The sequence below is a fragment of the Dama dama genome, chromosome 6 (genome assembly GCF_033118175.1).
Source record: "Dama dama isolate Ldn47 chromosome 6, ASM3311817v1, whole genome shotgun sequence".
NCBI classification, from domain to species: Eukaryota; Metazoa; Chordata; class Mammalia; order Artiodactyla; family Cervidae; genus Dama; species Dama dama.
Window position 1 is genome coordinate 14,076,988 of NC_083686.1, and position 22,075 is coordinate 14,099,062.

Below are 22,075 nucleotides of genomic sequence, written 5' to 3' on the forward strand. Positions count from 1 at the left end.
CTGGAGGTCACTAAAGCTCAGAATCAAGGGTTTATTTCATCCCAGAGTGAAGTCTGTGGTTCTTTTCGCCAAGGACACAGGAATGTAATTCAGGTAGGTCTTCTGCAGAGTCATCAAGTTTGCAGAGATTTTTATAGAAACACCTTCATCTCTTGCTGCCAAGGGCATCTCCTGATGTCCTGAAACCCACGGGTAGACACATGTACCTGGCACCTTGGCCGATCATTAGTCTGAAGCTACACCACTGCGTGGGATCTCACTTGGAGGGTCCTGAAACATCGGACAGAAGGTGGCTGTGCTTCTGTGGCCCACACTCCTCTGAGCTGCAGCTCTCTGAACCTCGGTCTCCCTTACCCATCCCAGGATCACAGGCACAAGCGCTGTCACTCATTCCCCGGGCAGATCTCCGCTCACCATAAAATAAGTCCGGCACGTGAAATGAATAAATGTCATTGGTTCATTTCAGGGAGGAGCTCCAACGAGAAACGGGTATGGAAAGCATCCATGGATGCCCAGGAATCACACAAGTATCAACTAACGTCTGATAGTGGCTATGCTGTCATAAGTGATTCTGAAGATACAGCCAGTAATTAAGCCTGGAGACACTGTCAGACACTTGGAGAGTTGGTGAGGGCAGTCCCCTGCAGGCCAGGCACCTGGACATCCCTGCAGAAGGGGACCGCCCACCCTCCAATCCCATGAAGGAGGAGAGGGAAGCAAGGGCAGGGAGGTGACTGGCCCAGGGCCAGGGGTAGAAGCAGAGCAAGGATGAATCTTGGCGTCCTAACTTCCAGCCTTCTTAACTGTTGCTCCCACTGCCCGCTCTGTTCCAGAGTGATTGTACCTCCACATACCGTGGAGTTCTCCCATGGGATCAGCACCCCCAAAGATTCTGCTCTTAGGGCTTGCTGGACTGGCTGGATCCCGGGCAAGCTGGATGTTGAGAGTGGGCAAGGGCTCCATGATGAGAAGGATGGAGCTTTGGGCTCCACTGACTGAACACAGCAAAGCGTGGTTTATCCAGATGTCCTCGTAAAATCACACTCTCAGGAAGGGGAGGCTGTTACCATGGTGACCAAGCAGGAGTAAGGATGGAGGCAGCTCTGCCAAGGGTCACACCACAAAAGGCCTCCCACACACGCTCCCCAAGGATGCTGGCGTGGAGGGGCCTGGAAGGCCTCCTACATGTGGAGGCAGTCTCACTGGGGCATGGCCAGCAAAGCTGCTTTTTTTCAGCAAATTTTCTCCAAAAGATGACCTGGCTACAAGCACGAGGTATGGGCACTCCACTAACCTAGTGAGATTCTATAGGAGGTTCCTGGTGACCTGTGTCTCTGTATCAGTTTGCTTGGGTCGCCATAGTGAAATGCCACAATTGGGTGACTTAAACAGTAGAAAATTATTCTCTCACGGTGTGGAGGCTGGAAGTTCAAGATTAAGGTGTTAGCAGGGTTGGTTCCCTCTGAGGCCTCTGTCCTGAGCTTGTGGATAGCTGTCTTCTCCCTGTGTCCTCACATGATCATCCCCTCTGTGTGTGTCTGTGTGCCAATCTCCTCTTCTTATAAAGACACCAGTCACATTGGATTGGGACCCACCCTAGTGACCTCATTTTACCTTAATCACCTCTTTAAAGACCCATCTCCAGATATAGTCATATCCTGAGGCACTGGGGGATAGAGCTTCAATATACAGCTTTTTTTTTGGGGGGGGGGGGGACAAAATTCAGCCCATAACAGCCTCCTTCTCTTCCCTGCTCAGAATCTCATGAGCTTTGATGGAGCAATCTCACTCTGAGAAAATGCTGGGGCCACGTACGGTCATGAAAGAGGAGGCATTCTGAGTAACTGCTCACTGTGCAAGCTCATTGAAACCCTGGAGTGTTTCTCTTTGTGATGAGCAGTTTGCACATCTCTACCACAAGCCAGCTTATGTGATTCCCAAATGCTTAGATAGGCAAGAAAGCTCTGACTTCTGAGTCACAAAAACCAGGGCTAGACAGTCCAGGCCTCATCAAATAACAGCTGTGTGACCTCTGAAAAACTTCTCAGCCTCTCTGTGACCTGCTTGTCTGAAAACTCTGTAGAATGAGTGGATACTATCTGCTTTGCATGGCTGTAGTGAAGAGTTTAGGGAGATGACATCTCTTTCATCAAGGAGATAAGGACCTAGCACATGGCTGGTACTTTGAGCAACAATTAAAGGTAGTTAGAATCAGTGGAGTTCTCTCCTTCTGAAACAGACATGAAATTAACCAGGTTGCAAATGGTATAATGTTCGTTGCACCCTAGAAGGACAGTGAGGGTTCATGCTGGATTACATGCCTGGGTTTGCATCCAACTCAGGGTTGGGGGTGGAAACCCAAGATGAGACACAGCTGGGATGCACACCTAGGTGGCTCCCTTCCATGGCACCGAGAAGGGAAAAACCAGATCCTGTCTCGACCTTTCAGGGCTCCTAGCCGAGCAGTGAAACCAGATACTAGCCCCATGATGGATGCTCCAGGAGATACATAAAGGGCACCTGTGATGAGATTTGTAACAATGCCCTGAGCTGGTCTGGAGAGTCAGGGAAGGGTCCTCAGAGGCAAAGGCATTCAGCTGAGGCCAGAGTGTGAGTAGGAGTTATCCAAGCAGAGGGTTGGGCTGGCAGAAGTGTTCCAGGTGAGAGGGAAATATAAGGGTGAAGAGTTGAGAGAGGGCAGGTTGCTTGAGCCCTAAGAGGGAGACAGAGAGGGTGGGTGACAGGGTTCTAGCCTGGGGTCAAAGTGGAGGTTACTCAGGAATGCGTTACACAAGTGCCATGGAGGACTTTCAGGAAGGGACAGGAAGCGTGATACAGTTGTATGTCCCACCACCCAAAGGAAATGTTAGAAACATCATAAGCTGCCAAAGCCCATGCATCTGGTCACCTATGTAATGAATTAATCCCCACTCTGCCCTGCAACAATGTGAAAAGCACCTTAAGATCTAAAACGAGAGCCTGAAACGACTGCATGGATGGAAATGGAAAGGCAATCTGAGTGACCAGGGCCAGAAGGAGCCATGGGAAAGTGTCCCACTTCTCAGAACTCATCTCCACAGCTGCATCGTGGAATGACAGCATGACCTACGCGAGCTGCCATGAGGATAAAGGGTAGCAAGTGCAGTGCGTTCAGCTCAGTGCCTGCAAGAAAAATGTGCAATAACATGGCTGTCACGGAGATTGTTAATATCATGACTGAGAAGCAGTGTGGCATGATGGTGACATGCACAGTTCTGTGTCCAGACGCCCCAAGTCTGAATCCCACCCTCTTGCCAGCTGGGTGACTCTGGGTAGATTGCCTAACCTTTCTGTGGCTTAGTTGTTCTTGTTCAGTATTTAAGTCATGTCTGACTCTGCAACCCCATGGACTATAGTCCACCAGGCTCCTCTGTCCATGGCAATTACCTCCCCTGTAAAGGGGGGCTGTTAATCATGCCTACTCCACAGTGATATGGGAGAATTAAGTAGGTGAATATATGCACAGTGATTGGGCACTGCCTGGCACAGAGTAAGTCCTCAGTAAGAGGTGAAGGTGGTGTGCGAGGTGGTGAGGGTGATAATGGGAGGCAGGCCTGGAGCCTATGGAGTCAGCACCATGGACAGCGTGCATGCGCCATCCACTGGAGGGGAACCTGTCAACCCCCCTGGCCTTGCTGAGCCCCCAAAGCAGTGATGCTGATAACAGTTTAACAGTGTGTTTTCTGGGTGGAAAGCCGACCTGGGGGATTCAGACTTGGGGCATTTTTGTGTAGACACACCCCACTTTCCTTTCCTGTGGCAGGATGAGAACAGGCAGCTTGTAAGATTCTTAACAGTGGTCATGGGCCTATGTGGATCCTGCCTACAGCACATCAGGCCCCATGTTCACCAGCCATTCTGCTATCACAGCCCCCGGCACTGGAGGCACATCCTATCAAATGGAAGAGAAAAGCGAGGCTCAGAAAGCCTGAGTGACAGGCAGTGTCACTGGGCAAGGGCGTGTTGAAGGCAGGGTTGAATCCCAGGCTTTAGGGTTTCTGCATGGGGAGGAGACTTGCTCGGTCCCCTCTCTGGCTCTCTGTGTGGAGAACAAGCCCAGCCCACAGGTGGCTGGGTGCTGACTAAGAATTTGGATTTGCATCACCATCCAGCCGAGCTTCAGCACCTGCTCCATACATGAGAATTAGAAATTTGTTCCAGGCTGTGGCTTGGTATGGTGCCAGCTTCCACCATGAGAGATTGCTCAGGGGGGAGAAAAATCAATTGAAGCATCTATACAAGTCTCTAGGTACTAAAAATAAAGCTGGGGTCCGTCAGCTGAGGCCTCCTGTGCAATCTGTTACCTTTAAGATGTTTCAGACTCAAGAAAAATCACCCAGCACTGCCTAAGAGCCTCAAAATGTTGGTATTAAAGGACATGAGAGGTTGTTTAAACAGATGTGGTGATGGCACTGGGGAAAAGGGGCTTCAACTATTCCAGAAGATGCAGGGATTTTATGAAAAGCAGCCTTAAGTAATTGAGGAGCCTAAGGAGTGGTCTAATAGGGCTTTAATGTCAGCCAACTGCCAGACCCCTTTATGTGAATGATCCCCTTTATTCCTTACAAATATCCACATGATAAGGAATTTGGCCCATTTTGCAATAGCTGAAATTGATGGCAAAGGAGATAAGGCAGCAAATCTGAGCCCAATTCTGCCAGACCCCAGTGCCCAACTGCTTCTCTTTAGTGTCTGGGGTCCCAGAGCCCCCACGCTGGAACCCAGACTTACAAGGAGGCATCTACATCTGAAGACGTGTGAACTGTGGAAACTGGGAACTTCCTCCCTCCAAAATCACCACCTGCAACCATTCATAAGCCCCTACCATGTGCCAGGCCCTGCATTATGTGTGGGGACACAGAGAGGGCTCAGCCTAGGTTCCTAATCACAGCGGTTTCATCAGAAAATGGACGAGATGTTCCTACTAACAGATGACAAAAGCCCAGTGTGACCCGGGAGTGTGGGCCCAGAGGGGCTCGGAGCAACCTGAGAGGGGCCCAGAGAGGACAGAGGAGAAGTTACGGGGCAAAGGGGGCTATGAGTAATGCTTGTGGGCAAACAGGTGACTGGAGGGAGAAAGGATGATCCAGAGAAGGAACAGGGAAGGCTGAGCACCGCCCGCATCCGCCGACAGGAAGGGGAACCCAATGACCCGAAGGTGTGGGGAAGCCTGATACACGAGACCCAGGGGAGGTGAGTGAGGAGTGGGAGTGGGGTGTGTTGAGGGTAACCAAGAGCTGCAGGGCACTGTGGGGGGCAGATTTGGACATTCTCCAGAAGCTGATGGCTTTACCAGGAGATGGCTTTGCCTCTGAGAGCTTTCCCAAGAGGACTGATGTGGTCAGACCAGAGGTGGTGATGAACCATTCTCACTGGGCATGCAGGCAAGGCGGAATTCAGGCAACAGTCCAGGAAGGAAGGGTGCAGCCTGAGCTGAGCCTTGGTGAGGGTGAGGAGGGCAGGATTCCAGTGTCATTGGGGGAGAATAGAAAGGGCTTGGCACTTCTTTCCATGTTGTGGGTGAAAGAGGGGGAGGAGGCTGGGGCCTTGGTGACAGATGAAGGCACAGCACCCTGTATGTGCCTGGCACACGGCGGAGACTCAGGAAGTGCCAGCCTCCCCTCCCTCTGTTCAGAGCATACAATTCTAGAATTACAAGAGGAAAGGTCCTCTGAATCCACTCTATCACTATTCTTACTGGTCAAAATAATGCCCACTTTTTCTCCTTTATTAAAAAGATTTTCTTCTCCCTTAAAACCTTTGCTAAAAATCAATTCTACCTAAGTAGAAAGTGTTAAGAACCAAACTCCCAGTGCAGGAGACATAAGAGATGTGGGTTCGACCCCAAGATCAGGAAGATCCCCTGGAGGAGGAAATAGCAACCCACTCCAGTATTCTTGCTTGGAGAATCCCATGGACAGAGGAGCCTGGCGGGCTACAGTCCATGGGGTCACAAAGAGTCGGACGTGACTGAAGTGCCTTAGCTTGCAGGCACAGAAAGTGCTATTGTTTGGACACAAGGAGATGGTAACACAGCAGAAAGCTCCCAGTGGCCTGGGGGACCGAACAGCAGCATCAGAGCAAATCAAGACCCTGAAGGGTAAGAGTTAAAGGAATGTGAACCCCCAGGTCCCGAGTCCACCAGGAAGTACTCGTTCAAAAGGTATTTCAAAATTCAGAGCAATTCCCCAGCTCAGCGTGGAGTCATAGCAGCTTTTCTGGCCTCCTCCTACGTTGGAAATGAAACGCCTTTTCTAATTACTCAGCTACTATCAGACTCGTCATCACACCTACAAGCCACAGTCCTGACACCTTTCTTGCAACGGGGAGGCTGGGACGCCACGGGACAGTGCCAGGCCTCTCTGCTCGGGGTCCCTGTGTCTCATCATTCTCGTAGTGAAGCAGCAGCAGGCCATGGGGAGTACCCTGTGCAACCTGGGTCCCTGGTGAGCTGATCTAATCAAGGGACGTTTCCACAGCCACCACATGCCCTGGAGATTCCACTCAGCTCCTTCTGCCTGCCTAATTGGTACTTAGGTCCTACAGACAAGGGTTGCCTTGAGCCCGGCCCTGGCATCACCAGCATGCTAAAATGCTCATACCCCCCTAAGGGCCAAAACACTTGTATATTTGGATCAACTAACAATTCATTTTCACAAAATTAGGGTCTATGCACAGGTCTAACAGAATCACATGGCAGGATCTGCAGCCAAGGAAGTCTCTCTGGGCACCCATGGGGACCCCCAATCCACTGATGCTCCAGCCATCACCTCTTCCCCTGGCTGAGATTCTGGGACCAACCATTATTTTCACTCCATTGCATATACCATCAGCCCCACGTCTGCATCTTCAGTTTGCAAACACAGCACCCTGGCTCCCTCTCCATCCACTCTGCATCTGCCGACATGAAGGAAAATGGGGCTGGAGAAAAACTCAACACTGCCATGCTCGCTGGTCCCTCTCATTCCTCACAGCACTTACCACCTGCTCATGTACTGGATATTTGCTTGTTTATTGTATTAATGGTTTATCAACATTAAATTATATGTCCATTCCAGCGGGACATGGATCTTTATCTCCCTAATTTAAGCAATGGGTACAGAGCCTAGCCTATACGTTTATTTTTTGGGGGCTCCAAAATTCCTGCAGATGGTGACTGCAGCCAGGAAATTAAAAGACCCTTGCTCCTTGGAAGAAAAGCTATGACAAACCTAGACAGCATATTAAAAAGCAGAGACATCACTTTGCCAACAACGGTCTGTCTAGTCAAAGCTATGGTTTTTCCAGTAGTCATGTATGGATGTTGGACCATAAAGAAGGCTGAGTGCTGAAGAATTGATGCTTTCAAACTGCGGTGCTGGAGAAGACTCTTGAGAGTCTCTTGGACTGCAAGGAGATCAAACCATCAATCCAAAAGGAAATCAACCTGGAAAATTCACTGGGAGGACTGATGCTGAAGCTAAAGCTCCAATACGTTGGCCACCTGATGGGAAGAGCCAACTCACTGGAAAAGACCCTGATGCTGGGAAAGATTGAGGGCAGGAGGAGAAGGGGACAACAGAGGATGAGATGGTTGGATGGCATCACCAACTCAGTGGATATGAGTTTGAGTAAATTCCGGGAGCTGGTGATGGACAGGGAGGCCTTGTGTGCTGCAGATTCATGGGGTCGCAAAGAGCCAGACACAGCTGAGCGACTGAACAACAACAACACAGGGCCTAGCACACAGTAGGGGCTCAATAAGTGTACTAGTGATGGCATGCTCTCCAGTGAGTGGACGGGGCACAGAAATCTGACAGTAATGACTGGGCAGGTCTGCCTGTGGGCCTGGGATGGACCAATCCTCTTTTCTTAATAACAATAACCTGTTCCAATGTCCTGTGGCCACCTTGGTCCAAAAGACAGTTCTGATACAGGCCCATATCTACAAATATCATTTTGACTATCGATCTAGCTCACGGTTTCTTGCCCACGGCCACACTCTACCCTACCCAGGTGTGTGTCTCCCTGGTCTACTCAGTTTCCTGGCTTCCAGACTTATCTGCTAGAATCCAGTCCATCCACAACATACACCCACAGCCTCAGGGACCCCTCTGAAAGCTGACTAATATTAATGCCCTGCTTGAAGTGAAAAGTGATGTGAAAGTGTTAGTCGCTCAGTTGTGTCTGACTCCTTGCAACCCCATGGACTGTAGCCTACCAGGTTCCTCTGTTCATGGGATTCTGCAGGCAAGAATACTGGAGTGGGTTGCCATTCCCTTCTCCAGGGGATCCTTCTGACCCAGGGATCAAACCCAGGTCTCCTGCATTGCAGGTGGATTCTTTACCATCTGAGCCACCAGGGAAGCCCATTCCTCTCCTTAGGGTACATCAGTAGCTTCTTATCACCTGACAGCAGTTAGGAGGTGGACAGTATTCAGAACACAGATCCAGACACCAAGCAAGGCTTTCAATTACTTTCCAGTCTTTTTGCTGAATGAGGGAGAAGGTATCTATTTGTGCAATCATATCTCTAACACCTGATGAGAAATCACTTCTTCATCCCCACGTCCGACAGAAAGAACCAGCCTCATCTAACACACACATTTATAAAGTCTGCACATGTGACTATTTAACTCAAAGTATGAATCCTTTCAAACTAAATTAAATAAGAAATTCTGCTTCTCAGTCACCCTAGCCACATTTTAGGTACTCCACAGGCACATGTGACTTGCAGCTACCATCCTACAAATGCAAATAGAGAACTTTTCCATCTTCACGAAAAGATCTACCAGACAGGGCATGGGATGGATTTTATTCCCCTTGTTTTGTTTTCATGGCATTTATCTCTATGGCTCCTCTGACTTATGTGTGTTGGTACATCTTATTTTCATATGTGGTAGTAAAATTAATGTTCTTTTCCAAATGCACTAATTTAGGTAAAATTAAAGCCACTTAATTTAAAGAAAATTAATAAAAATGAGAAAAGAAAATGAAATAATGCACAGTGTACAGACAGAGTCATAGTTGCAAAAGGGGTTTGCGAATGACCAATGTTTGGAGACAGGGGTCCCCAGGAGGATGTCCCCTACTCACACCATCAACCAGGCCGGATGCAGCTGCCCTGACCTCCCACTTTCCTGTTTCATCATGCACACCTACACTGCCCCCCACCCCCACCCCCCGCCGCTGCCACCATCCACCCTGGACCCTTCAGCAGCCTCCTCAAGCTACTGGGAGCATCCTAACCCTGCCCCCACCTCAGTCCTCCCTGGTAGCCCAGGCAGAGTGTGCAGACCTGAGTTATAAGCAAGGCTTGCATCTCTGATACCACCCAGGTCAGGGTTGTGTCCCCCAGAGGTGCCCTTGGAAAGAAGCTGAGTTTCTTTCATTCACCCTTGTGTCCCTGGACCTCAGTATGGGGCCTGGGATGGAAGAGGAATTGATGGTTAAATGAATGAAATGAAACACAACCCCTTACACAGCTGCAGGGCTTTGTAATTTTTAAAGGGCCTTGGCATTCACGGTGTCATCGAATCCTCACAACAGCCCAGGGAGATAGATCAGGCAGAGGTTACCATCCCCACCCTAGTCCTAGGATAAGGAAACCCGGGCTCCAGGAGGAGGAAGTCACTGTCCCAAGACCGCAGCCCAAGGACAGGGCAAAGAGCACTGGGCCAGGCCACAGGACTCTGTCCCTGTCAGGGTGTCTTTCCGAGCACGCATTTCTTCATCTATAAAATGGGCTATGATATCACTGCTACTGCTTTGTAGCTTTTATGTCCACCATGAACACCAAGTGAGGTTGTGAATGAAAAGTCACTTTGTAAACTGTAGTGTGCTGTGCAGAAAGCTGAGGTCGGCCAGCCGCAGTCCCGTGAGTCCCACACCTGCCCCATTTGCAAACCCGGGGCTCCTGTGTGGTGCCTCACCTTTTTCTGCTGGGAAGCAGGTCAGGCAGGTCCGTGCCACCCATCTCAGGGGCCCCCAGTTCCTGAAGCAGCGCATGATTTTCCCCAGGAGACCACTCCTTCCCACATTCAGACACCATCCTGGGGTGGAGCTGACCCCTCCGGCACCAGGGAGGGGCCTGGCCAACCAGAGCACTGCATCCCCAACAGTAATGGGTTCAGGGGTGTCCCTGAGGCCCAATCAGAGCCCGTGGGGTACCACCTGGGAGCTTGGTGGGACAGTTCAGCAAGAGCTGTCTTTTTTCTGCTGGACTTTACTCTGGGCTTGCGAGGCCTGATCTGCTGGTGGTTCAGCTCACCACCACTGTGGAGGCCTACCCAGGTCTCCATCTCCTTTTGGGTTCCCTGTGAGGCCCCAGATGATGGGGGTCACCCATGGAGGAGGTGAAGGGTCAAAGGTAACCCTCAGCTATCGCAGTTTTAAAGTTTTCATAAATAAACTCATCATGATGCCCACACTGTGAGCCAGGAGGCACCCGGCTGAAGGGGTGGAACAAAGCGGCAGCCCCCGAGCCAGCTTGCTTACAACAGGCCAACGGATGCCTGACCTGGGGCGCCCAGCCCGCGGAGTCGGCGGCGGGGCCGCGGCAGGAAAGGATACTGAAGCTCCGGTCGGTGATGGCCAGGTGCCAGAGGTTGATGCGCAGGTCATCTGCCGACATGTACGTCTCACAGTCGCTGTTGACGGAGATGGAGTTGATGTGGTAGGTGTGGCCATTGGCGAAGACCCTCCGCGGGCTCACCTCCACCATCAGGTCCATGGGCTTCAGCACGGGCACCTGTGGAAGAGGAGGGGGGTCAGAGCTGGGGGCGGAGGGTGGGGGTGGGGGAGGGGAAGGCAATGGGGGAGGGGCGCTGGCAGGAAACATCCAGGGCCGCGTGATCAGAACGCTGGGGGTGCAGCCAGTGAGTGTCCATCCTGCGTGGGTCAGAAGCAAGCAGTGCCACGTGGCTACGTCCATCGTGACAGCCCTGCAGGAACGCCTACCTCCTTTGCGCTGCCTCCTGGGACTGCTGTGTCACTTTGAATAAATGGTTAAACTCTCCTGCACCCCCGATTTCCTCATTTCTAAAAGGGAAGGAGAAGACACTGTGGCAGAGCCACATTGTCCACCAAACATTTTTGTTCCCTTATTTTTTTGGGGGGGGGGAGTGGGGGCTCCAAAATCACTGCAGATGGTTACTGAAGTCATGAAATTAAAAGACACTTGCTCCTTGGAAGAAAAGTTATGACCAACCTAGATAGTTTATTGAAAGGCAGACATTACTTTGCCGACAAAGGTCCGTCTAGTCAAGGCTATGGTTTTTCCAGTGGTCATGTATGGATGTGAGAGTTGGACTATAAAGAAAGCTGAGCACCCAAGAATTGATGCTTTTGAACTGTGGTGTTGGAGAAGACTCTTGAGAGTCCCTTGGACTGCAAGGAGATCCAAGCAGTCCATCCTAAAGGAGATCAGTCCTGGGTGTTCATTGGAAGGACTGATGCTGAAGCTGAAACTCCAATACTTTGGCCACCTGATGCAAAGAGCTGACTAATTGGAAAAGACCCTGATGCTGGGAAAGATTGAAGATGGGAGGAGAAGGGGACAACAGAGGATGAGATGGATGGATGGCATCACTGACTCGATGGATATGAGTTTGAGTAAACTCTGGGAGTTGATGATGGACAGGGAAGCTTGATATGCTGTAGTCCATGGGGTTGCAAAGAGTAGGACATGACTGAGCAACTGAACTGATACTGAACAGATCATAGGGAACTGGCTGCCCAGGCAGGGACTACATTTCCCAGCTGCAAGGGCAGCTGTGGCCACATGACTGTTCTGACCAATGGGGTGTGAATCCAGTGATGCCGGGCACTTGGGGGCCAAGACAGTTAAGAGGCCGTTGTACCTTCTCTTTCCCTTTCCCCTTCCATAGCCGGAAGGTGAGGGTCCAAGCTTTAGGGATGGAGGCACAGAGGATGGAAGGAACCTGTGTCCCTGTAGGAAAGCGGTGTGCCATCCAGCATGCCCAACCAGAGCTTTCCATGAGTGAGAAATACATTTCTGTGAGCTCTGCCCTGGAATGCTGTGGCTATAATAGCTGCAGGTGTTAGCTGAACAGGTACGAACTCCCGGAGACAGCGTCAGATAGCATGCCTTTGCTTCCCTCCATGCCCTCTGCCTGGAATGCTCATCCCCTTGGGACACCTGTACATGCTAAGTCACTTCAGTGGTGTCCGACTTTTTGCGACCCTATGGACTTTAGCCCACCAGGCTCCCCAGTCCATGGGATTCTCCTAGTGAACCCCAAATCTTCTTGCAAGATCTGGAGTTTATAGCCCCTTGGATGTGCAGCCTGCCTACTGGGATGTCACACCCTTGCTCACCCCTAGAATGCTGCACACACCACACTGTTCTCAGGGTTCTGGGCGTGCACTGCGGGGTGTTTTGGGCAGGACTACCAGTTCCAGTAAACTGTGAGGTCTTCAAGGCCTGGCCCAGACCCGATGTCCAGGAATTGGGCATTGCCATCCCCACATCACTGATAAGAAAACTAGATGCCAGGATGAACCAGACTTCTAAGCCACGGAGGAATAAAATAACAGAGCCAGGACAAGAAGTCAGGTGTGACTGCCCCCGAGGGTGTCACTGCAGAGGTGTAGACCTGAAACCTGACTGCCGCTTCAATCCTGCCCAGCCGCTTACGGGTGTCACGTTCACCGCAGATTTCACTTCTCCGGGCCTCACTTTCCTCATCTGTAAGCAGGGCGATGCCAGTGCCTGCTGAAGGCATCCAGGAATCAATGCAGGCCAAGTGCGCCTGGCACATCACTCAGTACCCAGTGCCCTCCTCCCCCTTCCTCGGGGGTGACCAGGGGTGGCCAGGCCAGGGCTCACACAGCCACGGTTTCCAGAGCGGGCCCGGGCAGTCGCGGGGTGCCGTAGGGGTGACGGAAATTGTGTCCGAGAGAGAGGCAGTGAGGCCAGCCTTGGAGTGAGGAAGACAGGAGATTTCAGTGAAGGGCAATGCAGACCTTTGGCAGCTAACTGCAGGGTTTCTGATCCCTGGGAGCAAGCACCAGGTATTAATGAAAAGGCATGACTCCAATCAGAAGTGGGAGGGGTCAGGCGATGGGGGGCCCGCTGCTTGCATTCACATGGGAGAGACGACAATAGGCTGAGTGTGTGTGTATGTGTGTGTGGAGGTGGTTTCAGGTAGCAGTAGGTGCTCCAAAGAAAAATAAAAACAGGTGAGGGGACAGGGTGACAGGGTAGAAGGGGCTGATGCCAGGCTGGAAGGGTGACTAGGAAGCGATGTGTGGGATTGGGTTGAGACACGCTGTGGGGATTGAACTCGGGCTGATGTCGGACCCAAGAGAATCTCCTTGGCCCAGGGGACCTTCTCCAACCCTGCCTACTCTTGAACTGGGCCTGGGGCTCCCTGGGGCTCCCACAGCCTGTAATCCTTCATCCCAGCAATAGTGTTTCCCCCTGACAACCTCAGAACAGGTCACCCAATGCTCCAGCCAGACACTACCACCCTCAGACCAAATTTCAAAGTTGTGAAGCAAAGAAAGGAGAAGAGGGAAGAGATACCTGCTGTGAAGGTCTGAAGGTTTCATGAATAAAACTTCCTCCCCCACCCCTACCCTGTCAGAGGGATAGACTAGTCAAGATGAGGGGCAGGAAGACAGACACAAGATCAGTAAGGACAAAGTAGTGTGGGACACACAAGGCCAGAGTGGACAGAGAAGGCTAAGGATTCATCTGGCTTGTATAGAAAAGGTTTTACAGAGGTGGGGGCTAATAGGGTTTTAAAGGATGAATAGGAGCTCACCAAATAGGGTAGAGAAAAGCCTCTCTGTGTGTTCCTGTGTCACAGAGCTGACCTCCAGCATGGGGGTGACTACATGCCTATTTCCTTGGGAGGCTGGGTACACTTTGAGGATAGGCACTCAGTCTCACTTTGCTTAGCTCTGGGACCCCAGAGCACAGGGCTTAGCACAGAGCAGGTCCTCAGTAAACAGTAGCTGCCTCCAGCATGAACGGTCCAGGTTAGGTACAGGGTTGGGGAGATTTGGGTGAAATGGGGAGGAGACAAGGTGAGGGGCCAGATAAGGAGAGACCCAGGCACCCAGTTCTTTCCCTCTTTCTTCTCCTGCAGCCTTAGTTTAGAGTCCAGTGCCAGTTTGGGATGTGTGTGATATACAGAGAAAAATCTCAGACCCTGGGAGGGAAATAAACAAGATTCCCATGGGCCACTGGCTTCGCCGCAAATGCCAGGCCAATCAAGAGGTGATAATTGCATCCTCTCACCAGATGAAGCCCTCGTAAAGTTTCTTGGGGTTGGGAGGTGAGGGGGGCAGGGGGCACTCTCACTCCTGTTATTCAACATCGAAGCTAATTGGCTTTCCCCGTTTCTCAGAATTTATGTGTGCAATTTGCCAATCATTTAGAGGCCAGCATGTTTAAACATTTATTCCTCCTTCTGGGGACAACATTGATTACCATTTCATATTTATGAATCTGCTGGGTGGGCAGCTGCTAAGTCGTGGCAGAGAAAACGGGTCAGCATCTCCGGTTTGCTGGTGAGGAAACTGAGGCACGGAGCAGGGGAGTGCCCGCGGCCACCGGAGCAGTGGTGGGTAGCACCACCCTGGCACCAGGCTGTACCACTGCCTCTCAGAGCATCACACACGCAGAGGGACGGTAAGAACCCAGGGAGAAAGCATTCCGTGAGATGTGAACTCATCTCAGATTGGCCGAGGAGAGCAGTCCCCTCCTGATGCTGAGTCTCACCCAGTCTTGGGGCTCTGAGGTCCACTCCCTGAGCAGGACCTGCCCTGGACTTAGACCAGATCTGAACTCAAGTCCTTCACTGCATGGCCAGGCACACAGCAGGTGCTCAATAAGTATGACTGAATGAATGCATCTGGCATCACTTCCAGCAAACACATGGGTGACTGAAAGCGTCCACTCTTCCTGGCACGGTTCTGGAGGTCAGGGAGGGACAAGGTGGCCTCCGTGTGCTTCCCGCAGGAAGCCAATAACCATGCCTGTGACTCTGCCATAAGGCAGGGACCTCACTTCACTTTCACGGAGGAGACTGCGATGCCGAATCTGGAGCCAGACTTCCCTGGGTTTGGATCCAGCTCTCCATTTGCTCATCTGTAAAATGGGGATGACAATCATGTGCCCACTCTATAGGATTTTGCTGAGGATTGAATGAGTTTTTATAGCCAGAGTGCTTGGGAGACACACGCTCGCCATGAAGTGTTTGTTCTTGTTCCAGATGGGGAATCAGAGGTCCGTGGAGGCTGAGAGCCCTGCCCAGGGTCACCCCGGCAGGAGGTGGGGGAGGCAGGACTTGAAACCAGGTCCTGCGACTCCAGAACTCTTTCATATCTCACAGCCTCTCTGCTGGAGAAAGATGAGTCCTTTTGCTTTTAGTCGAGTTGGGAGCAAGAGTTTGCCTTTGCATCACTCTACCACCTGACCTTCCTGGCTGCTCTCACATCAACAGCAATGTTTGCAGCTGATCCTTTGTAAAGACTGCAAGAATCGCAGGTTCCAGGTGCCACTCTGCCCCTTGGCAAAGGGCTTGGAACCTGAAAAGCTCTGCTCATGGGTTCTCCCGGCTCTGCCCCTTGCTCTGCTGAATGGCTCTGGGTGAGTTGCTGCCTGTGTCTGGGCCTCTGTTTCCCTCTCTGGATAATAAGGAATTAGAGGACGTGCTCTCCACCTCGGGTGAAACTGAAGAGTACTTCCTGGAGACGCATCACCTCCCCTTATCATCACATGACTTCTAGAAGAAAGATGATCTTTGCTGGGGAGGAAACCAAGGACACCCAACAAATGAGCAACCCAACTTAGGTTCGGGATAGGAACCTGATGGTGATTTAGACATCAAAGGCCCTTCCAGTCCTGAGATCCTCACTGTGTAATAAACAAAGAAGAGACGGCTCCCTGCTGTGGGAACCCGCCAGGTGCGACCACTTACCTGCAGTGACGTCACCGTGGACAGGTCCTTAAGCTTCCCCTCCTCGTCTTTCAGGTTATAACCCTCGGGCCTCTTATCGCGTTCGGTAATCTTCCATAGTTTGATAGTTTTATCTTTAAAAACAGGACAAAGTGAAACAGGACACATGATGAGCACCAGCATGGAGAATGGAGGACCCACTTAGCCCACTAGATAAGGATGCATCAACCCACAAGTGACTGAACCTTATCCTGTTCTTGGATCTATTGTCGTTGTTGTTTAGTGGCTAAGTTGAGTTTGACTCTTTTGCGACCCCAGGGACTGCAGGCTGCCAGGCTTCTCTGTCCATGGGATTGTTGTGGCAAGAGCACTGGAATGGGTTGTCATTTCCTTCTCCAGGGGATCTTCCTGACTCAGGGCTGAACTTGCGTCTCCTGCATTGGCAGATGGATTCTTTACTGCTGAACCACCTGGGATGCCCTCTTGTATGTGTAGGCTCTTTCTAATTTAACTCCTTCTCTAAACTGATGCAACAGACATCTTTGCTAAGAGAACATTTGTAACCATGCTCTAGTTCCTCACAGTTGATCACAAAGGTGATAATGCTGGGTCAAAGGGCATGGCCCTTTCAAGGGCAGTTATCAGTCTCTCAACTGATTTCCACAAAGACCATCCTAACGAAGCTTCCTGTTCTTTACCCTTCATGGGCAGACCAAAGAGGGTAAGTGGTTTCCTATTTCTGAGCGGCATCTCACCCATCCAGACACTCAGCTCTCCTGAAGCCTCACTTCTCTGGGATCCTGCCAAGAACATCAAAAGAGTCGTCTTCACTAGCAGTGATGTTTCATGGTCGGCATCAATGTGGCTAAGCCACGCTACCCAGATATGTGGTCAAACATGTGGCTGTTGCCCTGAAGGTATTTTTAAGATGAGGTTAACATTTAAATCCATAGAGTAAATTATCCTCCACAGTGTGGGTGGGTCTCCTCCAATCAGGTGAAGGCTTTAGCAGAAAACAAAACAAAACAAAACAAAGTTCTGGGAGGAAGAGGAAGCTCAGCTAGCAGACGGCCTTCAGATCTGAGCTGCACCATCGGCTCTTCCCTGGTCTCCAGCCCACTGGGCAGACTGGGGACCTACCCGCCCCCACAGTCGTGTGCATCAATTCTTGAAAATAAACCTCTCCTTACATATATAGGGGCTTCCCTGGTAGCTCAGACGGTAAAGAATCTGCCTGCAATGGAGGACACCTGGGTTTGATCCCTGCATCAGGAAGATCCCCTGGAGAAGGAAATGGCAACCCACTCCAGTATTCTTGCCTGGGGATTTTCATGGACAGAGAAGCCTGGTGGGCTACAGTCCATGGGATCACAAAGAGTCGGGCACAACTGAGCAAATAACACCATATATTTATATATCCATATCTCTGTCTATACTCACACACACACACACACACACACACACACACATTCATCCTATTGGTTCTGTTTCTCCAAGAACCCTGACACGTATGGCAGCCCAATCGCTGCCGTGTTCATGAGAAGCCAGGGGAGAAAACTGGTATCAATTAAACACTTGACAGGTACCCAGGGATGGGCTAGGGAGGAGAGAATGAAGCTGGGATTCAGAACCAGGGGGCGGGACCCTTGCAGGGCGGGCGTGTGAGGGAGTTCCTGGAGCTGACCTTTCCTCCAAAGAGGTGGGAAGAGAATGCCACTCACTGTTAAATGATGTAAAAGAAAAAAGCAGCACTGGAAGGAGGCCCAGTTGCCGGCCCAGTTCGAAGCTTGTTATGATCTGATTTCCTTTTATTCTCCCAATAACTCCACAATGCAAGAACAGCCATTGACTTTAGAAGGGGAAGCGGCAGGGCCAGGGTGTGAACCACATTAGGGGCTTCTGCCCCGGGTGACCTGGCCCAGGGGTGGGGGACCTCCCACTGCCTCTGTTCCAGCACCTGGGAAGGGCCCCTCTGGCTCTGAGACAGGGGTTTGCTGAACTTCACCCTGTGCCAGGCACCCCACAGGGTACACAGACAATCAGAATGGCAGGAGCCCCAGAGAGCAAGCCCTGGGGGGTCTGCAGGAGTGGGAAGGCCCATGAGAGGGGCCTTCCTCACCTGGCTCGGCTGAGAGGTCATGGAAGGCTCAGTGGGAGGCGACACCCAGCAGAGGCCTGAGGGATGAGAAGGGGATGGGCCGGGGCGTGCGGAGAGGACCAGCGTTTGAGCACAGAGGTAGGCCGGTGGCTTGAGATTGATGGGTTCCAGGGAGGCTGTAAATGCCTCCCCAAGGAGTCTGACTCCTTCGGGGAAGAGATGACATCATCTTGCAAGACTCACCCACTCTGGAGCAGTACTGGCTGGTCTTGGGGTGCTGGGTGGGCGCCACCTCCTTCCACCCTCATTGTAACCCCAGAGGGAGCCCAGGTGACCAAACTGAGGATCAGAGAAGTGAGGCCACTCTGCAAGGTCCCCAGGCTGGGACAGAGCCAGGCCTGTCTTAACCCCCACCCCAGGCAACTTTGAGCATGGTAAGGTGAAGGAAGATGAACAGGGGGATGTGAATGTGGGAAGTGGGGCCTCGGGCCCCAGGCCCACCACTGGGCAAGGCAAAACGGTGCCAGGAGCCACACCTCCGAGTGGACCACAGTGAAGCAGGGGTCTGGCCTGGAGCCTCCTCAGGGGCCTGGCGGGGGCACGGGCTGTCTCCCAGAGGCAGATGGCGAGTGGCCAGGACACCAGTGCTCCTCCTGCACCCTCAAATGAAGACCCCCCACCATCTAGTCAGACCCTCTGCTCTGGGGTGATCTGGGATTCTGCGCGGGGGGGGGCATGCAAACAAAGAGGTAAGTTTGTATCAAGTGTTTATTCTTTATCCTGACCTGGCCTCCTTCGTCCACCCCCAGATTATTCACAGAGATGTTCAAGGCGCTGCTATTTACAGCTGCAGAAATAAGCCCATGTCCAACCACAGGAAGAGGCTGAGCAACCACATTCACTGCATGAAACTTACCCACTGCTCAAAATATTATTTTTTTTAGGAGTTCTAAAGACCTAGGAAAATGCTCACAATATAAGTGAGGTGAAAAGTGACCCTTGATGACAAACGTACAAGGGCAGGCATGCATGTGCACACGCGTACACACACATGCACACACATGCACACATACAAGCCCAGACCACAATATAAGTGAGGTGAAAAATGGCATTTGATGACAAGAGCAGGCATGCATACGCACGCACACATACACACACATACATGCACACAAATGCACACGCACACACCCAGACCGGCCTGGCCGCCTCACCATTGGTGGACAGCAGGGAATGGGCGGCATTCTGCTGCGGGAGCCACTTGATCTTGTTGATTTTCTCCTCTATCTCCAGACTCTTGAGATAGTCGAACTCTGGCTCGTGGCTCTGGAAAGTGCTGTAGACGTCATACTCGCCCTGGCTGTGTGGCGCATTTTTGCTCTGCAAGGAAACCAGACCCTGAGCTCCGGGATGGTGGGGCGGGAGCTGGCCGAATCTGCACAGCGCCCGGCACGGCCATGGCCAAGGCCAAGGAAGCTCTGTTTTTAAAATGTCTAATACCTTGCTCTGTGGCCCTGGCCCAGCCCCATTGCCCCCTCAGGGCAACAAGTAAGAAGAAGGGCAACCAAGGGAGCCGGCGTTTACTGAGCACCTACTATGCACGGGACACTAAGTGCTTCTCATGCCTCCTCTCGTTCTATCCTTGATGCCCCTCCATGATGGGCAAAACTCCTACCACTTAATAGATGAGCAAGTGGAGGCTCAGAGGTGAATCGACCCTCTCCCCCAAGGCCAGGTGTCCACACAGTGGTGTCACTCACTCCACTGAGGTCTGTCTGGCACCAAGACAGACTTGAGGTCTGACCTGTTCCTTACATCCTTGGGTCTAACTTGGGCCTGGCTTGAGGAATGAATGAATTTTGGAGCAGAATTAACATTAGAGCAGAACATCCTTCAATGTCAGGCATAGGGATAGACTGGGATAAAGTATTGTCTCCCCCCACCACACACACCGACTGTCCTGAGGTCCGGGCTCCCCTCCCGGTTTAGGCAGCCAAACTTATTAGAATAAGGACCTTCTGATGGAGTTCCCCAAATAGTCAGCTGGTGAGTCCATTGCAGGCACTAGGGACCACTTCTTGGTAGACAATTCAAGTTTATATGACAACATGAAACTACAACTACTTGGGAGCAAAATAAAGAAATTCAACCAAAAAAAAAAAAAATTTAACCAAGCACAACTTTAAGTTTCCTGTTGGCCTTTTGAGAGTATCTATTTCTATTTCTTTTCCTCTTTTACTTTTGGAAAGCTTCAAAATTCTTCAGTATTTTTGCCTCTCATTCACTTCATCTCCTATTAGCACTGGCTATGGCAAAGGTCAGTGGGACTGGGATTAGGAAAAAAAATTAAAGGAGAAATATTCAAAACTGAGAAACCTGCCTCTGCCAATTTAATTTCTTTCTGCAGTTTGGCAAAAACAGATGACTTTGCAATCTCCAGTGGAGGCCCCTGGTCCTTCTCATGAATCAGAGTGCTCGAGCCACAGGACTGGGCTTAGATAACCAATTCCCAGCTATCTGCCTTCTGGTTGTGTGTCCTTGATAAGTTACTGCAAGCCCTCTGAGCTCTGGTCTCCTCATCTGTAAACTGAGGATGGTAATAGCGCTGAATGGCACCTCTAGGGTGGTGGTGAGGGAGGGTTATGGGAATGAACGTGGGTGAAGGCAGACCTCAGGGCACCTCGGCATGGGGACGATGCTGAGGAACTGGAGGGAGGAGAGTGATCCTTCAGCCCCTCTGCCCGTCACCCCTTCATCCTTCCCTCCGGCCCCCTTGTCTCCTTCTCTTCCTCGTCTGGCATCTCCTCTCCTCCCTCCCCCTCCCCTTACTGCCTTGGTGTTGCACCATCCTGTCTTCAGCATCTGATCCCAGCCCCCTCTGGGAAGAAGGGTGCTGTGTGTGGCCGACAGACCACACCCAGTCTTGCTTTCTATTCCTAGACTTTGCTTACTGGCTGGGTGACTCTGCAAAGGTCCTCATTTAGGAAATGAGGTTTGGGTCTCCACCCTTGGAGGTGGGCAGTGAAGAGTAAATGGGAGAAGCATATGCAGTGTCTGCATGTAGTAGGTGCTCAACAAACACGGCCTTTTAACCACCAGGTTCTTCCAGTGACTCAGAAACATGCCTCCAGGCAGGCTGTTCCAGACAACAGAACTCACTGGGGCAAGGCCCCGGGCTGAGTCAAATCATCAACCCTAGACGGAGGGCCGGCCCACGGCTGGGGAAGGTCCCTCCTCCCCTCCACCCAGCTCTGGTTGGGACAGCTCCAGCTCACACAGGCAGCGCTGTCATTATTCGCTCAGGCATGTCTGACTCTTTGCAACCCCATGGACTGTAGCCCGCCAGGCTCCTCTGTCCATGGCAATTTCTCCAGGCAAGAATACTGGAGTGGGTTGCCATGCCCTCCTCCAGGGGATCTTCCCAACCCAGGGATCGAACTCAGGTCTCCTGCATTGCAGGTGGATTCTTTACTGTCTGAGGCACCAGAGAAGCCCACACAGGCAGAGGGCAGTTTAATCAGGAGTCTGTTTCTCCAGGGTCTAGGACACAGTGACCCCTCAGCAGAGGGGGTTCAGAATATGGTACTCTGAGCCGACCAGGTGGATTCCCTCCCTGAGACCTGCCAGGTCCCATCCCTGCATGCCAGGGCACCCTTTCCTTCCAGCCCAGGCACCCCGGTGGGGTGCTGCACGTGGCACCCTGTGGGTTAAAGCCCAGGCTGAGTAGCCCTCCCTCCCTCCAGGCCCCACCGCACCTCCGGTTCCCGCTGGAAGATGACAACTCGGCCACCCTTGTCGCCTGTGGCCAGCAGCTCCCCAGTATGGTTGAACTCGACGGTAGAGATGATATCGGCTGTGGTGGGGGGCGGGGGGAACAGAGACAGGAGGGCGTGGCTCATTAGGACCCAGTGATGTGTAGGTGGACGGGACTGCCCCCTCCCGCCCCCCAGGGCCCTCATTGGGTTGTAGGAGCCCTGCCTGGCCCCCCCTCCCTTCCCCAATGGCTGTAGGACCGAGACTTGTTCACGGG

General features: G+C 51.9%; 1 protein-coding gene across 2 annotated transcripts in view; it reads right to left on the reverse strand.

Moving 5' to 3' along the window:
• PPP2R2C (protein phosphatase 2 regulatory subunit Bgamma) overlaps positions 1-22,075 on the reverse strand; it is a 164,230-nt gene that overhangs the window by 36,296 nt on the left and 105,859 nt on the right. For both annotated transcript variants that reach the window (XM_061145170.1, XM_061145171.1), the window contains exons 2-5: positions 21,801-21,898; positions 19,260-19,425; positions 15,972-16,084; positions 10,591-10,768 (exon numbers count right to left, since the gene is read on the reverse strand). In XM_061145170.1, coding sequence (XP_061001153.1) covers positions 10,591-10,768; positions 15,972-16,084; positions 19,260-19,425; positions 21,801-21,898 — 555 coding nt within the window. The remainder of the gene's footprint in view (positions 1-10,590; positions 10,769-15,971; positions 16,085-19,259; positions 19,426-21,800; positions 21,899-22,075) is intronic.